At 44.8% G+C, this 22283-nt stretch overlaps 1 protein-coding gene across 2 annotated transcripts in view; it reads right to left on the minus strand.

The window, feature by feature from the left end:
* homer1b (homer scaffold protein 1b) overlaps window positions 1-22283 on the minus strand; it is a 125297-nt gene that overhangs the window by 70724 nt on the left and 32290 nt on the right. The window contains exons 2-3 of one of the 2 annotated variants that reach the window (XM_046346508.1): window positions 15676-15832; window positions 14634-14765 (exon numbers count right to left, since the gene is read on the minus strand). In XM_046346508.1, coding sequence (XP_046202464.1) covers window positions 14634-14765; window positions 15676-15832 — 289 coding nt within the window. Of the gene's footprint in view, window positions 1-14633; window positions 14766-15675; window positions 16555-22283 lie in introns of those variants that run through there. The other variant, XM_046346507.1, reaches the window with a different exon arrangement.

The raw sequence follows: 22283 nt of genomic DNA on the forward strand, positions 1-22283 counted from the left end.
GCGGACTTCTGGTCAGGCTCCGGAGACAGGCACATCGCGCAACACTCCCTAGCATAAATACTCGCCAATGTCCAGTCCCTTGACAACAAGGTTGATGAAATCCGAGCAAGGGTAGCATTCCAGAGAGACATCAGAGACTGTAACGTTCTTTGCTTCACGGAAACATGGCTCACTCAAGAGACGCTATCGGAGTCGGTGCAGCCAGCTGGTTTCTTCACGCATCGCGCCGACAGAAAGAAGCATCTTTCTGGTAAGAAGAGGGGCAGGGGGGTATGCCTTATGATTAACGAGACGTAGTGTGATCATAACAACATACAGGAACTCAAGTCCTTCTGTTCACCTGAATTCCTCACAATCAAATGTCGACAGCATTATCTACCAAGGGAATTTTCTTCGATTATAATCACAGCTGTATATATTCCCCCTCAAGCAGACACATCGATGGTCCTGAACAAACTTTCTTTGACACTATGTAAACTGGAAACCACATATGCTGAGGCTGCATTAATTGTAGCTGGGGATTTTAACCTGTTAAGCCTAGCCCTGTTTACTGCCCCTTCTGGAGGAATTGGGTACCCATATAAAACAGGATGAATTTTTGTCAAAAGTTGCTAATATATGCATATAAAAAATATTATTGAATAGAAAACACTCTAAAGCTTCTAAAACCATTTAAATTTAGTCTCTATGTAAAGCAGAAGTCTCAGGGCATGCATTCTCCCAAAATCTCTCTTGTCATGGAAAAAGTTGGCCCAACTTTGACGTCATCTTAAACACCTTCCCAAACAACTACCGCTCTGGGAACAGTTCCTACGTGTTCAGCGCGAAGCCTGCTTTCAATGGGGCTTCTCATTGTGAGAATCGCGCGCTCACGAGATGTTGAGCGTGCCGAAAGGTCTCGGTCACGCGAAAAAAAAGTGTACGTTTATGCGCGCTCTGCTCCCGCTCTCTCTTTTCTTCAGGATCAATTAAAAGACGTGTGTGTTTCGCTTCGTCCTCACAATTGCTGTACACCTTTATAACATGTTAAAGCTTAATTATGAACATAGTTTGCCAAGTTTACTCGACATATAATATATAATTTCGACGTTTTGGTGCGCATCCACTTGAATTTTGCCTACATTTCGACCGAAATGTGGCTATTTTGAGAACCGAAAGACGCAGACTTGAAAACTAAACGCTGTTTTGGTAAGTATAATCCCTTCCAGGTCTTTTGATGGAAGAACAGCAAAGGTAAGGGAATATTTATGTGTTAATTTTGGGTTTCTGTCGACTCCAAGATAGAGGAGGCATAATGATACATTTGGAGCGCCGCCTCCTAGTATAGCCTAATGAACGCAAACTGTAACATTAAAAATAAATGTAACACAGCGATTGCATTTAGAAGAAGTGTATCTTCCTATACATATGTAAAACATGCATATTTAGTCAAAGTTTATGATGTGTATTCCTTGTTAGCTGACGTTATCTGCCGGAGCTATTTCATTTCTCCTGACATTTTAGTAGCATTTTTTGAACGATGCATCATTGTAAACAGAGATTTATGGATATATATAGCATATTATTGAAAACAAAATTAATGTTCTGTGTAACATGTTATATTACTGTCATCTGATGAAGATTTCAAAAGATTAGTGAAATGATTTTTTTTTAATCCTGTGTTTGTTGATTGCATATTTTTTCCTACTTGGCTATGCTAATGAGCTATGTCTGCGGTGGTGGTTTGACATAAATATGTGCTATGTTTTCGCCGTAAAACATTTTAGAAATCTGACTTGTTGCCTGGATTCACAACGAGTGTAGCTTTAATTCAATACCCTGTATGTGTATTTTAATCAACGTTTGAGTTTTAACTAATACTATTAGCATTTAGCGTAGCGCATTTGCATTTCCAGAGCTCTAGATGGGACGCCTGCGTGCCAGGTAGGAGCAAGAGGTTAACAAGGCTAATCTAAAAACAAGACTCCCTAAATTCTATCAGCATATCGATTGCGCAACCAGGGCTGGTAAAACCCTGGATCATTGTTATTCTAACTTCCGCAACGCATATAGGGCCCTCCCCTGCCCTCCTTTCGGGAAAAGCTGACCATGACTCCATTTTGTTGCTTCCACCCTACAGACAGAGACTAAAACAAGAAGCTCAGGTCTGTTCAACGCTGGTCCGACCAATCTGATTCCACGCTTCAAGACTGCTTCGATCACGTGGATTGGTGTCACGCCTTGGTCATTGTATTTTGTGTTTTCGTTTTATATTTGGTTAGACCAGGGTGTGACATGGGTTTTGGTTATTGTATTTTCGTATTGGGATTTGTAGTATTTGGGATCGCGGCTGAGTAGGGGTGTTGTATAGGCTTGGCTGCCTGAGGCGGTTCTCAATCAGAGTCAGGTGATTCTCGTTGTCTCTGATTGGGAACCGTATTTAGGTAGCCTGGTTTCGCTTTGTATTTCGTGGGTGATTGTTCCTGTCTCTGTGTAGTTTCACCAGATAGGCTGTAATTAGGTTTCATGTTCCGTTTGTTGTTTTGTATTTTGTATAGTTATTTCATGTGTCACTTTTTCTATTAAAGTCATGAGTAACCACTACGCTGCATTTCGGTCCGACTCTCATTCTACAAACGAAGAACGCCGTTACAATTGGGATATGTTCCGCATTGCATCCAACAACAACATTGACGAATATGCTGATTCGGTGAGCGAGTTCTTCAGGAAGTGCATCGGCGATGTTATACCCACAGCAACGATTAAAACATTTCCAAACCAGAAACCGTGGATTGATGGCACCATTCGCGCAAAACTGAAAGCGAGAACCACTGCTTTTAACCAGGGCAAGGTGACCGGAAACATGACCGAATACAAACAGTGGAGCTATTCCCTCCGCAAGGCAATCAAACAAGCTACGCGTCAGTATAGAGACAAAGTAGAGTTGCAATTCAACGGCTCAGACACAAGAGGTATGTGGCAGGGTCTACAGTCAATCACGGAGTACAAAAAGAAAACCGGCCCCGTCGTCTTGCTCCCAGACAGACTAAATAACTTCTTTGCTCGACAATACAGTGCCACTGACACGGGCCGCTACCAAAACCTGCGGACTCTCCTTCACTGCAGCCGACGTGAGTAAAACATTTAAACGTGTTAACCCTCGCTGCAGGCCCAGAAGGCATCCCAAGCTGCGTCCTCAGAGCATGCTGGTTGGTGTGTTTAAGGACATATTCAATCAATCCTTATCCCAGTCTGCTGTTCCCACATGCTTCAAGAGGGCCTCCATTGTTCCTGTTCCCAAGAAAGCTAAGGTAACTAAATGACTACCGCCCTGTAGCACTCACTTACGTCATCATGAAGTGCTTTGAGAGACTAGTCAAGGACCATAATCACCTCCACCCCACCTGACACCCTAGACCCACTCCAATTTGCTTACCACCCCAATAGGTCCACAGACGTAGCAATCGCTACCACACTGCCCTAACCCATCTGGACAAGAGGAATACCTATGTGAGAATGCTGTTCATCGACTACAGCTCAGCATTAACACCATAGTACCCTCCAAACTCGTCATCAAGCTCGAGACCCTGGGTCTCGACCACGCCCTGTGCAACTGGGTACTGGACCTCCTGAAGGGCCGCCCCCAGGTGGTGAGGGTAGGTAACAACATCTCCATCCCGCTGATCATCAACACTGGGGCCCCACAGGAGTGGGTTGTCAGCCCTCTCCTGTACCTCCTGTTCACCCACGACTGCGTGGCCATGCACGCCTCCAACTCAATCAAGTTTGCGGACGACACTTCAGTGGTAGGCTTGATTACCAACAACGACAAGACGGACTACAAGGAGGAGGTGAGGGCCCTCGGTGTGTGGTGTCAGGAAAATAACCTCACACGTCAACAAAAGGCTGAAGAAATTCAGCTTGTCACCAAAAGCACGCACAAACTTCTACAGATGCACAATCGAGAGTATCACCGCCTGGTATTGCAACTGCTCCGCCTACAACCGTAAGGCTCTCAAGAGGGTAGTGAGGTCTGCACAACGCATCACCGGGGGCAAACTACCTGCCCTCCAGGACACCTACAACACCCGACGTCACAGGAAGGCCATATAGATCATCAAGGACAACAACTGCCTGTTTACCCCGCTATCATCCAGAAGGCAAGGTCAGTACACATGCATCAAAGCTGAGACTGAGAGACTGAAAAACAGCTTCTATCTCAAGGCAATCAGACTGTTAAACAGCCACCACTAACATTGGGTGGCTGCTGCCAACATACTGACTCAACTCCAGCCACTTTAATAATGGAAAGTGATGTAAAAAATGTATCACTAGCCACTTTAAACAATGCATACCCTTGGAAATAAATTAATTAAAAATCCTACAATGTTTTTTTCTGGATTTTTGTTTCTCATTTTGTCTGTCATAGTTGAAGTATAGTTGAAGTATACCTATGATGAAAATTACAGGCCTCTCTCATCTTTTTAAGTGGGAGAACTTGCACAATTGGTGGCTGACTAAATACTTGTTTGCCCCACTGTATACTGTACTCGATACCATCTACTGCATCTTGCCTATGCCGTTCTGTACCATCACTCATTCATATATCTTTATGTACATATTCTTTATCCCTTTACACTTGTGTGTATAAGGTAGTAGTTGTGGAATTGTTAGGTTAGATTACTCGTTGGTTATTACCGCATTGTCCGAACTAGAAGCACAAGCATTAACATCTGCTAACCATGTTTATGTGACAAATAACATTTGATTTGATTTCTGGTCTCTAGTATGGGTGATTGGAATATCTGTCTGCCTTATGAAGAGTTTATCGCTCAAAACTACAACATCCAACAATGGACACAGGGACAATTATTTCATCCTCCAAATTTTGGTAATGATAAGAGATGGAATGTGGAAGATTGACTATTTTGTGATGTCATTAAAAGTTAAATGAAGACGTTACAACGAAAACAATGTAACTTGATGGGTTTTCATAATGTGTATCTCATGTTGACATACTTTATGTTGTGCAGAAAATATCCAGATTAAAGAGAATGTTTTTGTTAAAGAGAAGACTGTGATTTTAGTTATCTAACGAGATCATAGTAAATTCTGATACATTGCCTCATAACTAGCTACGCCCCAGGGAACTGAGGGAGCGTGTCAGCAAGACAGAAATTCCCCCTTTCTACTCGAGGTTATAAAGCACTTGAGTTAAGAATTAACATATCAAACTAGAAGGTCTATGATTAGTCGCGACACCGAAACGCAACATGAGGTTGAAAAAGACAAAAGAACCTCTTAACAAACAATGCCACGGTTGAGTAGCTGTTCTTATTATTGTATCTAATCAGAGATTTACACCAGAGAACGAAGGAGATGGCCATACAAAGAACAAGGCCGAACCTCTCTCACAAAGTGGAACTCGGCCCACGAAGGCCTGGGCCAAACAGAGAAACACCAAAGAGATACCCAACGAAGACCTTCAACATGTAAATACATGACTTACACTTCTTACCCATAAGATCGTTAGTTCGGGGCAAGGTATCAGGGCAAAAGTAACTGCAGTTTACAAATGTATCCAAGTGTTGTTTCTTTCTCTCTCACTCTCGCTCTTTAAATCTCCATCTTGTGTACCACGTTATATTGTCTTGCTCCGCTAGGGACCTGTTGTCATCGCATTATTTCTAATCAATATCCTATACTGTGTGTGTGTGTATGTAAATCTTATGTTATCATTTAGCTTGTTAGTAAATAATTAAATCAATTTGTATGGTACGGAATGATCAGTGGGACTTTTTTGCAGATTCACCGAGTCTACGACTGATATGAGGAAATTATTCATTGATGACTGGTATGATATGTATATACAGTTGAAGTCGGAAGTTTACATACACTTAGGTTGGAGTCATTAAAACTCGTTTTTCAACCACTCCACAAGTTTCTTGTTAACAAATTATAGTTTTGGCAAGTCGGTTAGGACATCTAGTTTGTGCATTACAGAAGTAATGTTTCCAACAATTGTTTACAGACAGATTATTTCACTTATAATTCACTATATCACAATTCCAGGTTGTCAGAAGTTTATATTAAACAGCTTGGAAAATTCCAGAAAATTATGTCATGGCTTTAGAAGCTTCTGATAGGCTAATTGACATCATTTGAGTCAATTAGAGGTGTACCTGTGGATGTATATCAAGGCCTACCTTCAAACTCAGTGCCTCTTTGCTTGACATCATGGAAAAATCTAAAGAAATCAGCCAAGACCTCAGAAAAAATATTGTAGACCTCCATAAGTCTGGTTCATCCTTGGTAGCAATTTCTAAACACCTGCAGGTACCACGTTCATCTGCACAAACAATAGTACGCAGGTACACACACCATGGGACCACGCAGCCATCATACCGCTCAGGAAGGAGACGCATTCTGTCTCCTAGAGATTAACGTACTTTGGTGTGAAAAGTGAAAATCAATCCCAGAACAATATCAAAGGACCTTGTTAAGGTGCTGGAGGAAACTGGTACAAAAGTATCTATATCCACCGTAAAACGAGTTCTATATCGACATAACCTGAAAGGCCGCTCAGCAAGGTAGGAACCACTGCTCCAAAACCGCCATATAAAAGCCAGACTACGGTTTGCAACTGCACATGGACAAAAAGATCGTACTTTTTGGAAAAATGTCCTCTAGTCTGATGGCCATCGTTATGTTTGGAGGAAAAATTGCTTGCAAGCTGAAGAACACCATCCCAACCATGAAGCACGGGGGTGGCAGCATCATGTTGTGCGGGTGCTTTGCTGCAGGATGGACTGGTGCACTTCACAAAATAGATGGCATCATGAGGAAAGAAAATTATGTGGATATATTGAAACAACATCTCAAGAAATCAGTCAGGAAGTTAAAGCTTGGTCGCAAATGGGTCTTCCAAATAGACAATGATGTAAGGGATTTCCTCCTCTTCTTCCGAAGAGGAGAAGCGAAAAGGATCAGAGGACCAATATGCAGCGTGGTAAGTGTCCATGGTTCTTTTAATACGAAAATGTACAGATGAACAACTGAATACAAAAACAATAAACGTGGAATGAACGAAACCCAAAACAGTACCGTGTGGAGAAAAACACAGACACGGAAACAAACACCCACAAACACACAGTGAAACCCAGGCTACCTAAGTATGATTCTCAATCAGAGACAACTAATGACACCTGCCTCTGATTGAGAACCATACTAGGCCGAAACATAGAAATACCCAAATCATAGAAAAACAAACATAGACTGCCCACCCCAACTCACGCCCTGACCATACTAAATAATGACAAAACAAAGGAAATAAAGGTCAGAACGTGACAAATGACCCCAAACATACTTCCCAAGTTGTGGCAAAATGGCTTAAGGACAACAAAGTCAAGGTATTGGAGTGGCCATCACAAAGCCCTGACCTCAATCCTATAGAAAAGGGCAGACCTGAAAAAGCATGTGCGAGCAAGGAGGCCTACAAACCTGACTCAGGTACACCAGCTCTGTCAGGAGGAAGCTCAAATAAATCATTCGCTCTACTATTATTCTGACATTTCACATTCTTTAAATAAAGTCGTGATCATAACTGACCTAAGATAAGGAATTTTTACTAGGATTAAATGTCAGGAATTGTGAAAAACTTGCGGGGGCACCGGTTGGTCAAGGTAATTGAGGTAAAATGTACATGTACTGCAGGTAGAGTTATTAAAGTGATTATGCATGGATAATAACAGAGCGTAGCGGCAGTGTAAACAGGGGGGGGGGGGTTTGATTAGATGTTACGAATCTTATGGCTTGGGGGTAGAAGCTGTTTATAGAAGCCTCTTGGACCTAGACTTGCTGCTCCGGTACCACTTGCCCTGCAGTAGCAGAGAGAACAGTCTATGACTAGGTGGCTGGAGTCTTTGACAATTTTTTGGGCGTACGCACTGCCCTCTGTAGTGCCTTGCGGTCGGAGGCCGAGCAGTTGCCATACCAGGCAGTGATGCAACCCGTCAGGATGCTCTAGATGGTGCAGCTGTAGAACTTTTTCTTCATGGTGCAGCTGTATAACCATTTGAGGATCTGAGAACACATGCCAAATATTTTCAGATCTCTTGAGGGGGAATAGGTTTTTTCGTGTCGTCTTCACGACTGTCTTGGTGTGCTTGGACCATGTTAATTTGCTGGTGATGTGGACACCAAAGAACTTGAAGCTCTCAACCTGCTGCACTACAGCCCAGTCGATGAGAATGGGTGCGTGCTCGGTCCTCCGTTTCCTGTAGTCCACAATCATCTCCTTTGTGTTGATCACGTTGAGGGAGAGGTTGTTGTCCTGTCACCACACAGCCAGGTCTCTGACCACCTCCATATAGGCTGTCTCGTCGTTGTCGGTGATCAAGCCTCACACCGTTGTGTAATCTGTAAACGTAATGATTGTGCTGGAGTCGTGCCTGGTCGTGCAGTCATGAGCGAACAGGTAGTACAGAAGGGAATTGAGCATGCACCCCTGAGGGGCCCCCATGTTGAAGATCAGCGTGATAGATGTGTTGTTACCTACCCTAGTCCCCTGGGGTGAACAGATCATACAATTTCATAGAAATTACATGGAAACAACGTTGATTCAACTAGTGTGTGCTCAGAGGGTTCATTATTACTGGATTACTAGTGGAATATTGATTGAGAATTTATACCCAATGTTAATATCCCTAATCATGAAATTAAGACATTAATGATTATAAGACTAAGAACATCATTATTCTGCTTATTCTCTCTGTGTGTGTGGGTGTGTATATGTGCGTGGGTGTGAGTGTGTGTGCGCGCGTGTGTGGATGCGTGTGTATGTGTGGGTGCATGCGTATGTGTGTTCGTGCGTGTGTGGGTGCGTGTGTGGGTGCCCATATATGTGTGGGTGCGTGTGTTTTTTATTTATTTCACCTTTATTTAACCAGGTAGGCCATTTGAGAACAAGTTCTCATTTACAACACGTGCGAGCGTGCGTGCGTGCGTGCGTGTGGATGGATGGATGGATGGGTGCGTGTGGGTGCATGTGTCATGTTTTGTCTTATATTGTCTTGTCATTTTGCTTTTCCTTCTGTTCGTTTTCCCCCTGCTGGTCTTTTTAGGTTCGTTCCCTTTTTTCTCTCTCCCTCCCTCTCTCTCTTCTCTCTATCATTCCGTTCCTGCTCCCAGCTGTTCCTATTCCCCTAATCAATCATTTAGTCTTTCCACTCCTGTTCCCTATCTTTTCCCCTGATTAGAGTCCCTATTTCTCCCCTTGTTTTCCGTTTCTGTCCTGTCGGATCCTTGTATATTGTTCACCGTGCTGTGTCTTTGTATCGCCCTGTCGTGTCGTGTTTCCCTCAGATGCTGCGTGGTGAGCAGGTGTCTGAGTCTGCTACGGTCAAGTGCCTTCCCGAGGCAACCTACAGTTTATGATCGAGTCTCCAGTCTGTTCTCGTCATTACGAGTGGAATTGTTTTTTATGCTTTATTTACCGCTCCGATTTGTCTAGGAGTATTGCATATTTCCTTTACTGGATTAAAGACTCTGTTTTCGCCAAGTCGCTTTTGGGTCCTCATTCACCTGCATAACAGAAGGATCCGACCAAAGTATGGACCCAGCGACTACAGACGCTCGTAACACTGCCGTCGAGATCCAAGGAGCCATGCTCGGCAGACACGAGCAGGAATTGTCTGCTGCTCGTCATGCCGTGGAGAACCTGGCCGCTCAGGTTTCCGACCTCTCTGGACAGTTCCAGAGTCTTCGTCTCGTGCCACCTGTTACTTCCTGGTCTGCCGAGCCTCCGGAACCTAGGGTTAATAACCCACCTTGTTACTCCGGGCAGCCCACGGAGTGCCGCTCCTTTCTCACCCAGTGTGATATTGTGTTCTCTCTCCAACCCAACACATACTCTAGAGAGAGAGCTCGGGTTGCTTACGTCATATCACTCCTTACTGGCCGGGCTCGAGAGTGGGGCACAGCTATCTGGGAGGCAAGGGCTGATTGTTCTAACAATTACCAGAACTTTAAAGAGGAGATGATTCGGGTTTTTGACCGTTCAGTTTTTGGTAGGGAGGCTTCTAGGGTCCTGGCTTCCCTATGCCAAGGTGATCGATCCATAACGGATTACTCTATAGAGTTTCGCACTCTTGCTGCCTCTAGTGACTGGAACGAGCCGGCGTTGCTCGCTCGTTTTCTGGAGGGACTCCACGCAGTGGTTAAAGATGAGATTCTCTCCCGGGAGGTTCCTTCCAGTGTGGACTCTTTGATTGCTCTCGCCATCCGCATAGAACGACGGGTAGATCTTCGTCACCAAGCTCGTGGAAGAGAGCTCGCGTCAACGGTGTTTCCCTGCTCCGCATCGCAACCATCTCCCTCCTCTGGCTCAGAGACTGAGCCCATGCAGCTGGGAGGTATTCGCATCTCGACTAAGGAGAGGGAACGGAGGATCACCAACCGCCTGTGCCTCTATTGCGGACTTGCTGGACATTTTGTCAATTCATGTCCAGTAAAGCCAGAGCTCATCAGTAAGCGGAGGGCTACTGGTGAGCGCTACTACTCAGGTCTCTCCATCTAGATCCTGTACTACTATGTCGGTCCATCTACGCTGGACCGGTTCGGGTGCTACATGCAGTGCCTTGATAGACTCTGGGGCTGAGGGTTGTTTCATGGACGAAGCATGGGCTCGGAAACATGACATTCCTTTCAGACAGTTAGACAAGCCTACGCCCATGTTCGCCTTAGATGGTAGTCATCTTCCCAGTATCAGATTTGAGACACTACCTTTAACCCTCACAGTATCTGGTAACCACAGTGAGACTATTTCTTTTTTGATTTTTCGTTCACCTTTAACACCTGTTGTTTTGGGTCATCCCTGGCTAGTATGTCATAATCCTTCTATTAATTGGTCTAGTAATTCTATCCTATCTTGGAACGTTTCTTGTCATGTGAAGTGTTTAATGTCTGCCATCCCTCCCGTTTCTTCTGTCCCCACTTCTCAGGAGGAACCTGGCGATTTGACAGGAGTGCCGGAGGAATATCATGATCTGCGCACGGTCTTCAGTCGGTCCCGAGCCAACTCCCTTCCTCCTCACCGGTCGTATGATTGTAGTATTGATCTCCTTCCGGGGACCACTCCTCCTCGGGGTAGACTATACTCTCTGTCGGCTCCCGAACGTAAGGCTCTCGAGGATTATTTGTCTGTGTCTCTTGACGCCGGTACCATAGTGCCTTCTTCCTCTCCGGCCGGGGCGGGGTTTTTTTTTGTTAAGAAAAAGGACGGTACTCTGCGCCCCTGCGTGGATTATCGAGGGCTGAATGACATAACGGTTAAGAATCGTTATCCGCTTCCCCTTATGTCATCAGCCTTCGAGATTCTGCAGGGAGCCAGGTGCTTTACTAAGTTGGACCTTCGTAACGCTTACCATCTCGTGCGCATCAGAGAGGGGGACGAGTGGAAAACGGCGTTTAACACTCCGTTAGGGCATTTTGAGTACCGGGTTCTGCCGTTTGGTCTCGCCAATGCGCCAGCTGTTTTTCAGGCATTAGTTAATGATGTTCTGAGAGACATGCTGAACATCTTTGTTTTTGTCTATCTTGACGATATCCTGATTTTTTCACCGTCACTCGAGATTCATGTTCAGCACGTTCGACGTGTTCTCCAGCGCCTTTTAGAGAATTGTCTCTACGTGAAGGCTGAGAAGTGCTCTTTTCATGTCTCCTCCGTTACTTTTCTCGGTTCCGTTATTTCCGCTGAAGGCATTCAGATGGATTCCGCTAAGGTCCAAGCTGTCACTGATTGGCCCGTTCCAAGGTCACGTGTCGAGTTGCAGCGCTTTCTAGGTTTCGCTAATTTCTATCGGCGTTTCATTCGTAATTTCGGTCAAGTTGCTGCCCCTCTCACAGCTCTTACTTCTGTCAAGACGTGTTTTAAGTGGTCCGGTTCCGCCCAGGGAGCTTTTGATCTTCTAAAAGAACGTTTTACGTCCGCTCCTATCCTCGTTACTCCTGACGTCACTAGACAATTCATTGTCGAGGTTGACGCTTCAGAGGTAGGCGTGGGAGCCATTCTATCCCAGCGCTTCCAGTCTGACGATAAGGTTCATCCTTGCGCTTATTTTTCTCATCGCCTGTCGCCATCTGAACGCAACTATGATGTGGGTAACCACGAACTGCTCGCCATCCGCTTAGCCCTAGGCGAATGGCGACAGTGGTTGGAGGGGGCGACCGTTCCTTTTGTCGTTTGGACAGACCATAAGAACCTTGAGTACATCCGTTCTGCCAAACGACTTAATGCTCGTCAAGCTCGTTGGGCGTTGTTTTTCGCTCGTTTCGAGTTTGTGATTTCTTACCGTCCGGGTAGCAAGAACACCAAGCCTGATGCCTTATCCCGTCTTTTTAGTTCTTCTGTGGCTTCTACTGATCCCGAGGGGATTCTTCCTTATGGGCGTGTTGTCGGGTTGACAGTCTGGGGAATTGAAAGACAGGTTAAGCAAGCACTCACGCACACTGCGTCGCCGCGCGCTTGTCCTAGTAACCTTCTTTTCGTTCCTGTTTCTACTCGTCTGGCTGTTCTTCAGTGGGCTCACTCTGCCAAGTTAGCTGGTCATCCCGGGGCGTTCGAGGCACTCTTGCTTCTATTCGCCAGCGCTTTTGGTGGCCGACTCAGGAGCGTGACACGCGCCGTTTCGTGGCTGCTTGTTCGGACTGCGCGCAGACTAAGTCAGGTAACTCTCCTCCTGCCGGTCGTCTCAGACCGCTTCCCATTCCTTCTCGACCATGGTCTCACATCGCCCTAGACTTCATTACCGGTCTGCCTTTGTCTGCGGGGAAGACTGTGATTCTTACGGTTGTCGATAGGTTCTCTAAGGCGGCACATTTCATTCCCCTCGCTAAACTTCCTTCCGCTAAGGAGACGGCACAAATCATCATCGAGAATGTGTTCAGAATTCATGGCCTCCCGTTAGACGCCGTTTCAGACAGAGGCCCGCAATTCACGTCACAGTTTTGGAGGGAGTTCTGTCGTTTGATTGGTGCGTCCGTCAGTCTCTCTTCCGGGTTTCATCCCCAGTCTAACGGTCAAGCAGAGAGGGCCAATCAGACGATTGGTCGCATACTACGCAGCCTTTCTTTCAGAAACCCTGCGTCTTGGGCAGAACAGCTCCCCTGGGCAGAATACGCTCACAACTCGCTTCCTTCGTCTGCTACCGGGTTATCTCCGTTTCAGAGTAGTCTGGGTTACCAGCCTCCTCTGTTCTCATCCCAGCTTGCCGAGTCCAGCGTTCCCTCCGCTCAAGCGTTTGTCCAACGTTGTGAGCGCACCTGGAGGAGGGTGAGGTCTGCACTTTGCCGTTACAGGGCACAGACTGTGAGAGCCGCCAATAAACGTAGGATTAAGAGTCCAAGGTATTGTTGCGGCCAGAGAGTGTGGCTTTCCACTCGCAACCTTCCTCTTACGACAGCTTCTCGTAAGTTGACTCCGCGGTTCATTGGTCCGTTCCGTGTCTCCCAGGTCGTCAATCCTGTCGCTGTGCGACTGCTTCTTCCGCGACATCTTCGTCGCGTCCATCCTGTCTTCCATGTCTCCTGTGTCAAGCCCTTTCTTCGCACCCCCGTTCGTCTTCCCTCCCCCTCCCGTCCTTGTCGAGAGCGCACCTATTTACAAGGTACGTAGGATCATGGACATGCGTTCTCGGGGACGGGGTCACCAATACTTAGTGGATTGGGAGGGTTACGGTCCTGAGGAGAGGAGTTGGGTTCCGTCTCGGGACGTGCTGGACCGTTCACTGATTGATGATTTCCTCCGTTGCCGCCAGGATTCCTCCTCGAGTGCGCCAGGAGGCGCTCGGTGAGTGGGGGGTACTGTCATGTTTTGTCTTATATTGTCTTGTCATTTTGCTTTTCCTTCTGTTCGTTTTCCCCCTGCTGGTCTTTTTTAGGTTCGTTCCCTTTTTTCTCTCTCCCTCCCTCTCTCTCTTCTCTCTATCGTTCCGTTCCTGCTCCCAGCTGTTCCTATTCCCCTAATCAATCATTTAGTCTTTCCACTCCTGTTCCCTATCTTTTCCCCTGATTAGAGTCCCTATTTCTCCCCTTGTTTTCCGTTTCTGTCCTGTCGGATCCTTGTATATTGTTCACCGTGCTGTGTCTTTGTATCGCCCTGTCGTGTCGTGTTTCCCTCAGATGCTGCGTGGTGAGCAGGTGTCTGAGTCTGCTACGGTCAGTGCCTTCCCGAGGCAACCTACAGTTTATGATCGAGTCTCCAGTCTGTTCTCGTCATTACGAGTGGAATTGTTTTTTATGCTTTATTTTACCGCTCCGATTTGTCTAGGAGTATTGCATATTTCCTTTACTGGATTAAAGACTCTGTTTTCGCCAAGTCGCTTTTGGGTCCTCATTCACCTGCATAACAGCATGTATGCATATCCGTCTTGTCTGAGAGTAGGGCTGCTGTGTGCATCCCCCGGCTCACGACATAGCTTAATCATACTGCAGAGGAAAGAAGCACCCGCCCACATACACACACACTGACACACACACATAAGTGCCTCATTAGAGCTAAAAGTGGAAGAGCTACCCGGCGAGAAGAAAGAACAGTGAAGAAGAGAGAGAGAAAGTGCAGAGGGAACCACTTTTAAGGGATGCGTGTGTCTGTGTACCTTGGTCAGGTGGTGTTCAGTAGAGAAGCCCAAGCCATAAACAGTATTAGCTCTGCTGTCGGCCCACTGGCCAAACTTCTGAGACGTCTTTGTGAAGGTCATGTTGGGGCTGATGGTGCTGTTGATTATCGCCTACAGGAGCAAACACACACATTAGATCAAATTACAACAAATCAAACCCACAAAACTAAAATACCCAGAGAGGAGAGTGGACTCAAGTCCAGACCTAAAATGGACCCTGTCCCTATCACACAGTAAGACATTCACGCACACCTATTAGGGCACTCCTGGCTCTGTCTGACACATGAGCTGAATAAAACACATTCTAGATTCCAGCACTCGGCTGAATCATGCCAGTGTTAGCTATGCTGTCCACCCACTGACATGTTTGTACATTAGATTGTCCATTAACACTAGACAAACCCACTAAATTGGATGTGTTAAAATGTTGCTAGTTATCTTTCCCTTGGCTTTGGATGATGGTGCAGTCACCTTGTGTTTAATGTCTTTAGAATGTTTTAGAGCTTTCCAATGAACCAAATCATTTTCCGAGCTCCAGCCTACAAAAAGTAATGACCCTTCTACTATGCTTTTTAAAGATACTTGTCTCACATGTAACTTACTGGCCTGCTACACTAGACACGTAACTTTTTAAGAGTGTGAGACGCTGCAATTCAATGAAAACTGGGCGGAAGCAGTGCGGCTCTGCAAGATGCTCGTGCTGCTCAGCGTAAACTTACACTCTGGTTCAATTTTCAAGATTTCGGGCATGCAGTTCACAATTGAGAACGCTCACACTGCCCATGCTGGACAAAAGTTATGCTTCCAGTGTAGAAGGTGAAAAACCTACTGCTTTTGCAATATCACAGTGCAGCTCCTATGTTGTACTCAACCAACCAAAATGAACTTCTAACAATGTCCATAAAGACCTGCACAGTGTTAGAAAAAAATACCTGCAAGTGGCCATAGCATAGAGGCATAACAGGAGTTTCAGGATCTCAGGAGAGTTGTACGTGTTATAAGCACTATAAGTAGCCTTTACCTTGGTGCCGTCGAGGCTGATGATGCGGTAAACGTTGCGGGTGCTGTCATAGAAGTAGGACACAGTGACAGCGTGTTTACTGGTGGGCACCCAGTTCTTCTTGGTGTTGGGGTCAATCTGGAACGCATGGGCCCGCGTGCTGTAGATCGGCTGCTCCCTGAAGGGGGCCAAGAAGAAGTGGTGAACCTCTTTGTGCCTTAACACCATTGTCTGGCCAAACTCGCCTAACCCAAAGTTACTGTTGCCGTTGTTGTCCGGGGAATGGGATCGTCCCGGTAACCGAATCACCAACTCGCCACCGCCTTCCATGACAACCACAGGGAGGGCAGCGTGTGCTTAAAGTTCACCAACTGACAGTCAATGCGCACACACACACACACACACACACACACACACACACACACACACACACACACACACACACACACACACACACACACACACACACACACACACACACACACACACACACACACACACACACACACACACACACACACACACACACACTTACTGCCTACACACCACCTTCTCCACACACACTATCTTCTTATACACACAGACCTCCTATAAACATACACAGACCTACTACACCCACACACAGGCCACATACACACCAATCATGCTGCACATACTAATACATGCCGCAGGTAGCGTAGTGGTTAAGAGCGTTGGGCCAGTAACCGAAAGTTTGCTGTGTTGAATCCCCGAGCAAACAAGGTAAACAAATCTCTAAATGTGCTCTTGAGCAAGGCACTTAAACCTAATTGCTCCTATAACTCTCTCTGGAAAACAGTGTCTGCGAAATGGTACTTCCTATACATGTAGGCTATACAAGTGCACTTCCACGCAGTCTCTCCTCTGAATGGCAGTGCTGTCTCTCCCTGCTCTGATTTGGGAATGCCAGTGGTATGGTGAGAGAGGGGCTACAGGCTAAATATAGAGAACCGGCTAAATATAGAGAAAAGTTATGAAATCTCACATAGTATCAAACGTGGCTGTGGGGTCATAGAAGCTGCCGGCACAGTGATTTGAACTATCCAAATGGCCAGCAATACACTTGAATTTAAAAGAAATAGTGGTGCAAGGCTTTATCGGCTTTTCAACAGAAATGTTAGGTGATCGACTAGGAATGCCTTGTAGATTGACCATTCGACTGCGATCGACCGTTTGATAACCACTGCTGTACATAATCAACCAAGAGAGGGGGAGGAGGAGAGAAGGGAGGGAGGGAAAGCAGTGGTTGTAAATGTGAAGTTCGAAAGCCTGAGGAAGTTCATATTGGAAACTTTTCTAATACATATGAATGGAGTGCAGATTGCCAGCGGCTGCCAGTGAAAGCATTTATTGGCTGTGAGTAGATTTTTCAAAAACATCCACCACTCCTATCCCTCTTCAGAAGCAAGTAAGCTAATTTACTGTGCTAGCATCACTAGCATGGAATATTTTTGAAAATGGACATTTCGGAAATTTTCAATCTCCACTTCTGTTTGAACGTGCCTATTCCAGTTGTTGGGAGATGCAAATGTGTCAAAATATTCTATAGGATTTATGATTTTTCTACTGGAATCCTATATCAAAATCACAGCTAGCACGGGCATACAGGGTTAAATAAAGAGTTCAGCTCGCCGCCTGTGGCTGCGCATAGAATCTCTGGTGTTCTAACATCATCATTCTAACTGTTTTATCCTTCATTGTGCATGAATGCAATAACTGAGTCCAGTATTTATTTCCTTATGTTTCCTGACGAAGTTGTCAATGTTTTAGTCATATTTTCATAATTGTGCAGCATTTAATGCATGCATTTTTAGGCTTTCAACCTGGCCAAGGCTCTGTCAATCACCACATTCTTATCGGCAGACTCAACAGCCTTGGTTTCTCAAATGCCTGCCTCGCCTGGTTCACCAACTACTTCTCAGACAGAGTTCAGTGTGTCAAATCGGAGGGCCTGTTGTCCGGACCTGTGGAAGTCTATGGGGGTGTCACAGGGTTTAATCCTCGGGCTGATTCTTTTCTCTGTATACATCAATGATGTCACTCCTGCTGCTGGTGATTCTCTGATCCACCTCTAAGCAGACTGCACCATTCTGTATACTTCTGGCCCTTCTTTGGACACTGTGTTAACTAACCTCCAGACGAGCTTCAATGCCATACAACTCTCCTTCCGTGGCCTCCAACTGCTCTTAAATGCAAATAAAACTAAATGCATGCTCTTCAACCATTCACTGCCCGCTCGTCCAGCATCACTACTCTGGACGGTTCTGACTTAGAATATGTGGACAACTACAAATACCTAGGTGTCTGGTTAGATTGTAAACTCTCCTTCCAGACTCACATTAAGCATCTCCAATCCCAAATTAAATCTAGAATCGGCTTCCTATTTCGCAACAAAGCATCCTTCACTCATGCTGCCAAACATACCCTGCCAATTCTGATGTCAGACCATAGAATTAGGAATTAGAATTCTTGAGTTGACATGAACCTTCTTATGATGGTCCAAAGGTCAGCCATGTTGGTCAGGAAGTTGTACAACCATGGTTTGCCAGTGCTGTGATAGTGTAAAACAATGAATGTGAATAATTTATTGGCACTGTATGTGTTAGCTAGCTAGCCAGACAGATTTAGAGGAATGATTCCATTCATTTTTCAAATTAACTGCCAATATGCCAACATTACATTCAAACAATGCAGTCAATCCACTATGGAACGCTGTTTGGGTCTTTGTGTGTCAAAAAAGATACATGTCAAATAACACTATTTGACGCCTCAAATAAGCTTTTAATTTGACATGTCAAATAACACAATTCTATTATTGATTGTTGTTTTTGCTGAATTTGCATGTACAAGCCAAGGGCCATCATTACGATCACTGTCATAGCTATACAAAACTGTGTTGATAATAAGGCATTATTTGTTCGACCGAATGGGAATACGTCTGTGTGAGCATTTGAAATTAGATCAAGATCAAACGAGCAGGATAAAAAATGTTTGCAAATATCTTTGATAGAGATGTTATTAGCAACTTCTGGGGTAGCTAGCTAGCTCGCTAGCTTTAGCTTGGTACCTAGCTAGCATCAATGCAACCAGCCTGGAAACAATGACCAGTGGAAACTGCAGACATTTTCAATATTGTTAGCAATGATTTAGGAATCCATGTGAGTAAGTATTAGCTAGGTAGCCACTTGTTGTTCTCCTATTGAAAGAACTAGCTTGCCAGGTACTTAACCCTGTTGCCCAAAACTAATGTTATAAGCAGCCAGCTAGCTTCCTCTGACTAGTATGGCTTGACCGGACTGGGTTATGTGTTGTGAAGCTAGTCATAATAAGGGGTAGCCACAATAGTGGAATTTGCATTTCACCTTTAAGATAAAAGTTCCCATTTGAAAGTGATGAAGAAAGTTACAATTGGTGGAATCATGCCATATTTAGACTAGATCATGTTAAACAAGGTTGCAGTTTTGGAATGTGGAGCAATGAAATGGGCTGTCAGTCTACTCGGTGACACCCACAGAACACAACTGTGCAAATATTAGCGTCTTAGCCCTTATTGCGGGACTTTGACTGTGGGAAATCAAATGACATTTTATTAGTCACATGTACCGAATACAGGTGTAGACCTTACAGTGAAATGCTTACTTACAAGCCCCTAACCAACAGAAATAAGGATAAGAATAAGAAATAAAAGTAAGAGGTAATTAAAGAGCAGCAGTAAAATAACAATAGCAAGACTATATACAGGGGGGTACCGGTACAGAGTCAATGTGCAATAGCTCGAGGCTTCCTTAGATATCGTGCACCAGCTGCTATTTACAAAAATACATATTCTGCCGCTCCTTGTCTTACCAGACACCGTTGTTTTATCCTGCCTGTATAGCGTCAGCCACAACTCCGTGAAGCATAAGATATTACAGATTTGAATGTCCCGTTGGTAGTTTATTCTTCCGCGAAGGTCATCGATTTCATTCTCCAAAGATTGCACGTTTGCTAGCAGAATGGAAGGAATTGGAGGTTTATTCGATCGCCTATGAATTCTCAGAAGGCATCCCACCCTCTGGCCCTTTTTCTCCACCTCCTCTTCACAGGGATCTGGGCCTGTTCCCGAGAAAGCAGTATATCATTCGTGTCGGGCTCGTCAGACTCGTTAAAGGAAAAAAAGGATTCTGCCAGTCAGTGGTGAGTAATCGCAGTCCTGATGTCCAGAAGTTATTTTCGGTCACAAGGGACGATAGCGGCAACATTATGTACAAAATAAGTTACAAACAACACAAAGAAACGAAGAAAAAAAACACAATCTGTTGGGGACAAGAAAAAAAGTCAACCTTCTTCTCCGGTGCCATTGTTACCTCCCCAGTCAGCCTATTGTGTGTATTGACATTCATATTGTACTGTACAGCTCTCACAGACCTGTAATTTCTTATTTAAGAGGCTCCTCTGTCCTCCACTCGTTACCAGTATTAATGACACCTGTTTGAACTTGTTATCAGTATAAAAGACACATGTCCACTACCTCAAACAGTCACACTCCAAACTCCCCTATGGCCAAGACCAAAGAGCTGTCAAAGGACACCAAAAACAAAATTGTAGACCTGCACCAGGCTGGGAAGACTGAATCTGCAATAGGTAAGCAGCTTGGTTTGAAGAAATCAACTGTGGGAACAATTATTAGGAAATGGAAGACATACAAGACCACTGATAATCTCCCTCGATCTGGGGCTCCACGCAAGATCTCACCCCGTGGGGTCAAAATGATCACAAGAACAGTGAGCAAAAATCCCAGAACCACACGGGGGGACCTAGTGAATGACCTGCAGAGAACTGGGACCAAAGTAACAAAGCCTACCATCAGTAACACACTACGCCGCCAGGGACTCAAATCCTGCAGTGCCAGACGTGTCCCCTGCTTAAGCCAGTACATGTCTAGGCCCATCTGAAGTTTGCTAGAGAGCATTTGGATGATCCAGAAGAAGATTGGGAGAATGTCATATGGTCAGATGAAACCAAAATAGAACTTTTTGAAAAAACTCAACTCATCGTGTTTGGAGGACAAAGAACGCTAAGTTGCATCCAAAGAACACCATACCTACTGTGAAGCATGGGGGTGGAAACATCATGCTTTGGGGCTGTAAAGGAAAGAATGAATGGTGCCATGTATCGTGAGATTTTGAGTGAAAACCTTCTTCCATCAGCAAGGGCATTGAAGATGAAACGTGGCTGGGTCTTTTAGCATGACAATGATCCCAAACACACCACCCGGGCAACGAAGGAGTGGCTTCGTAAGAAGCATTTTAAGGTCCTGGAGTGGCCTAGCCAGTCTCCAGATCTCAACCCCATAGAAAATCTTTGGAGGGAGTTGAAAGTCTGTGTTGCCCAGCAACAGCCCCAAAACATCACTGCTCTAGAGGAGATCTGCATGGAGGAATGGGCCAAAATACCAGCAACAGTGTGTGAAAACCTTGTGAAGACTTACAGAAAACGGTTGACCTCTGTCATTGCCAACAATGGGTATATAACAAAGTATTGAGATAAACTTTAGTTGTTGACCAAATACTTCTTTTCCACCATAATTTGCAAATAAATTCATAAAAAATCCTACAATGTGATTTTCTGGATTTCCTTTCTAATTTTGTCTGTCATAATTGAAGTGTACCTATGATGAAAATTTCAGGCCTCTCTCATCTTTTTAAGTGGGAGAACTTGCACAATTGGTTGCTGACTAAATGCCTTTTTTCCCCACTGTATTTGAATTTATTAAGAATCCCCAGTAGCTTCTGTACTCTTCCTGGGGTCCAGCAAAAAATAAGGCAGTTATATACATGATAATAAAACATGTAAATATTAAAATATATTTTACGACAGATTTCACAATACATTATTTGGGTGTTTGGATTGATAAAGATCTAATGTTTAAAAAACATATGGAAGAGCTAGTTAAATAGCTATGATTTAAAGTGGGCTTCTTTTTTAGAAATAGATCTTGACAACTTTCCTGCTAGTTTTGGACTATGGTGACACCATTTTAGCAAAATGCAGCAGACACCACTCTAAAACCTTTGGCTACAGTCTCCATAGCGCACTTCCCTTCATCACAGGTGACAGGTTTAATATTCATCACTACATCCTGTATCAAAGGGTCGGCTGGACCTCACTAAAGTCCCGTACATAACTTCAATACTCCCTGTTTGTTCACAAAGCTATTCTGAAAAAGCTTCCAACCTACCTAATTTCACTGTTTAAAATAAACAAATATGATACACCAAACCCGTTCACGGGGATGGTTAACTCTCGAGGTTAAAATAGTCCATACCGATCGGGGTAGATCCACTTTCAGTTCTAATGCCTCCCATTCTTGAAATAGCCTGCAGATCTCCTTGCATCTTGATTCCCTGGTGCCGCCAGGGCAGTTTAAGACTCCAGTATTAGTGTGTTGAATGAGAATTGCAGATGTTTTGATTGAATGAAGAGATTGTTATGAGTTGTACCTTGAATTTTTTAAATATTTTCTATCCTTGTTAGAATGATCATTTTGTACTATTGTATTACTGTGCTTAGGGCACCTTTGAAAATGAGACCCTGATCTCAATGGGTTTCGCCTGACTAAATAAAAGTTA

This window comes from Oncorhynchus gorbuscha, linkage group LG04 (genome assembly GCF_021184085.1).
Source record: "Oncorhynchus gorbuscha isolate QuinsamMale2020 ecotype Even-year linkage group LG04, OgorEven_v1.0, whole genome shotgun sequence".
NCBI classification, from domain to species: Eukaryota; Metazoa; Chordata; class Actinopteri; order Salmoniformes; family Salmonidae; genus Oncorhynchus; species Oncorhynchus gorbuscha.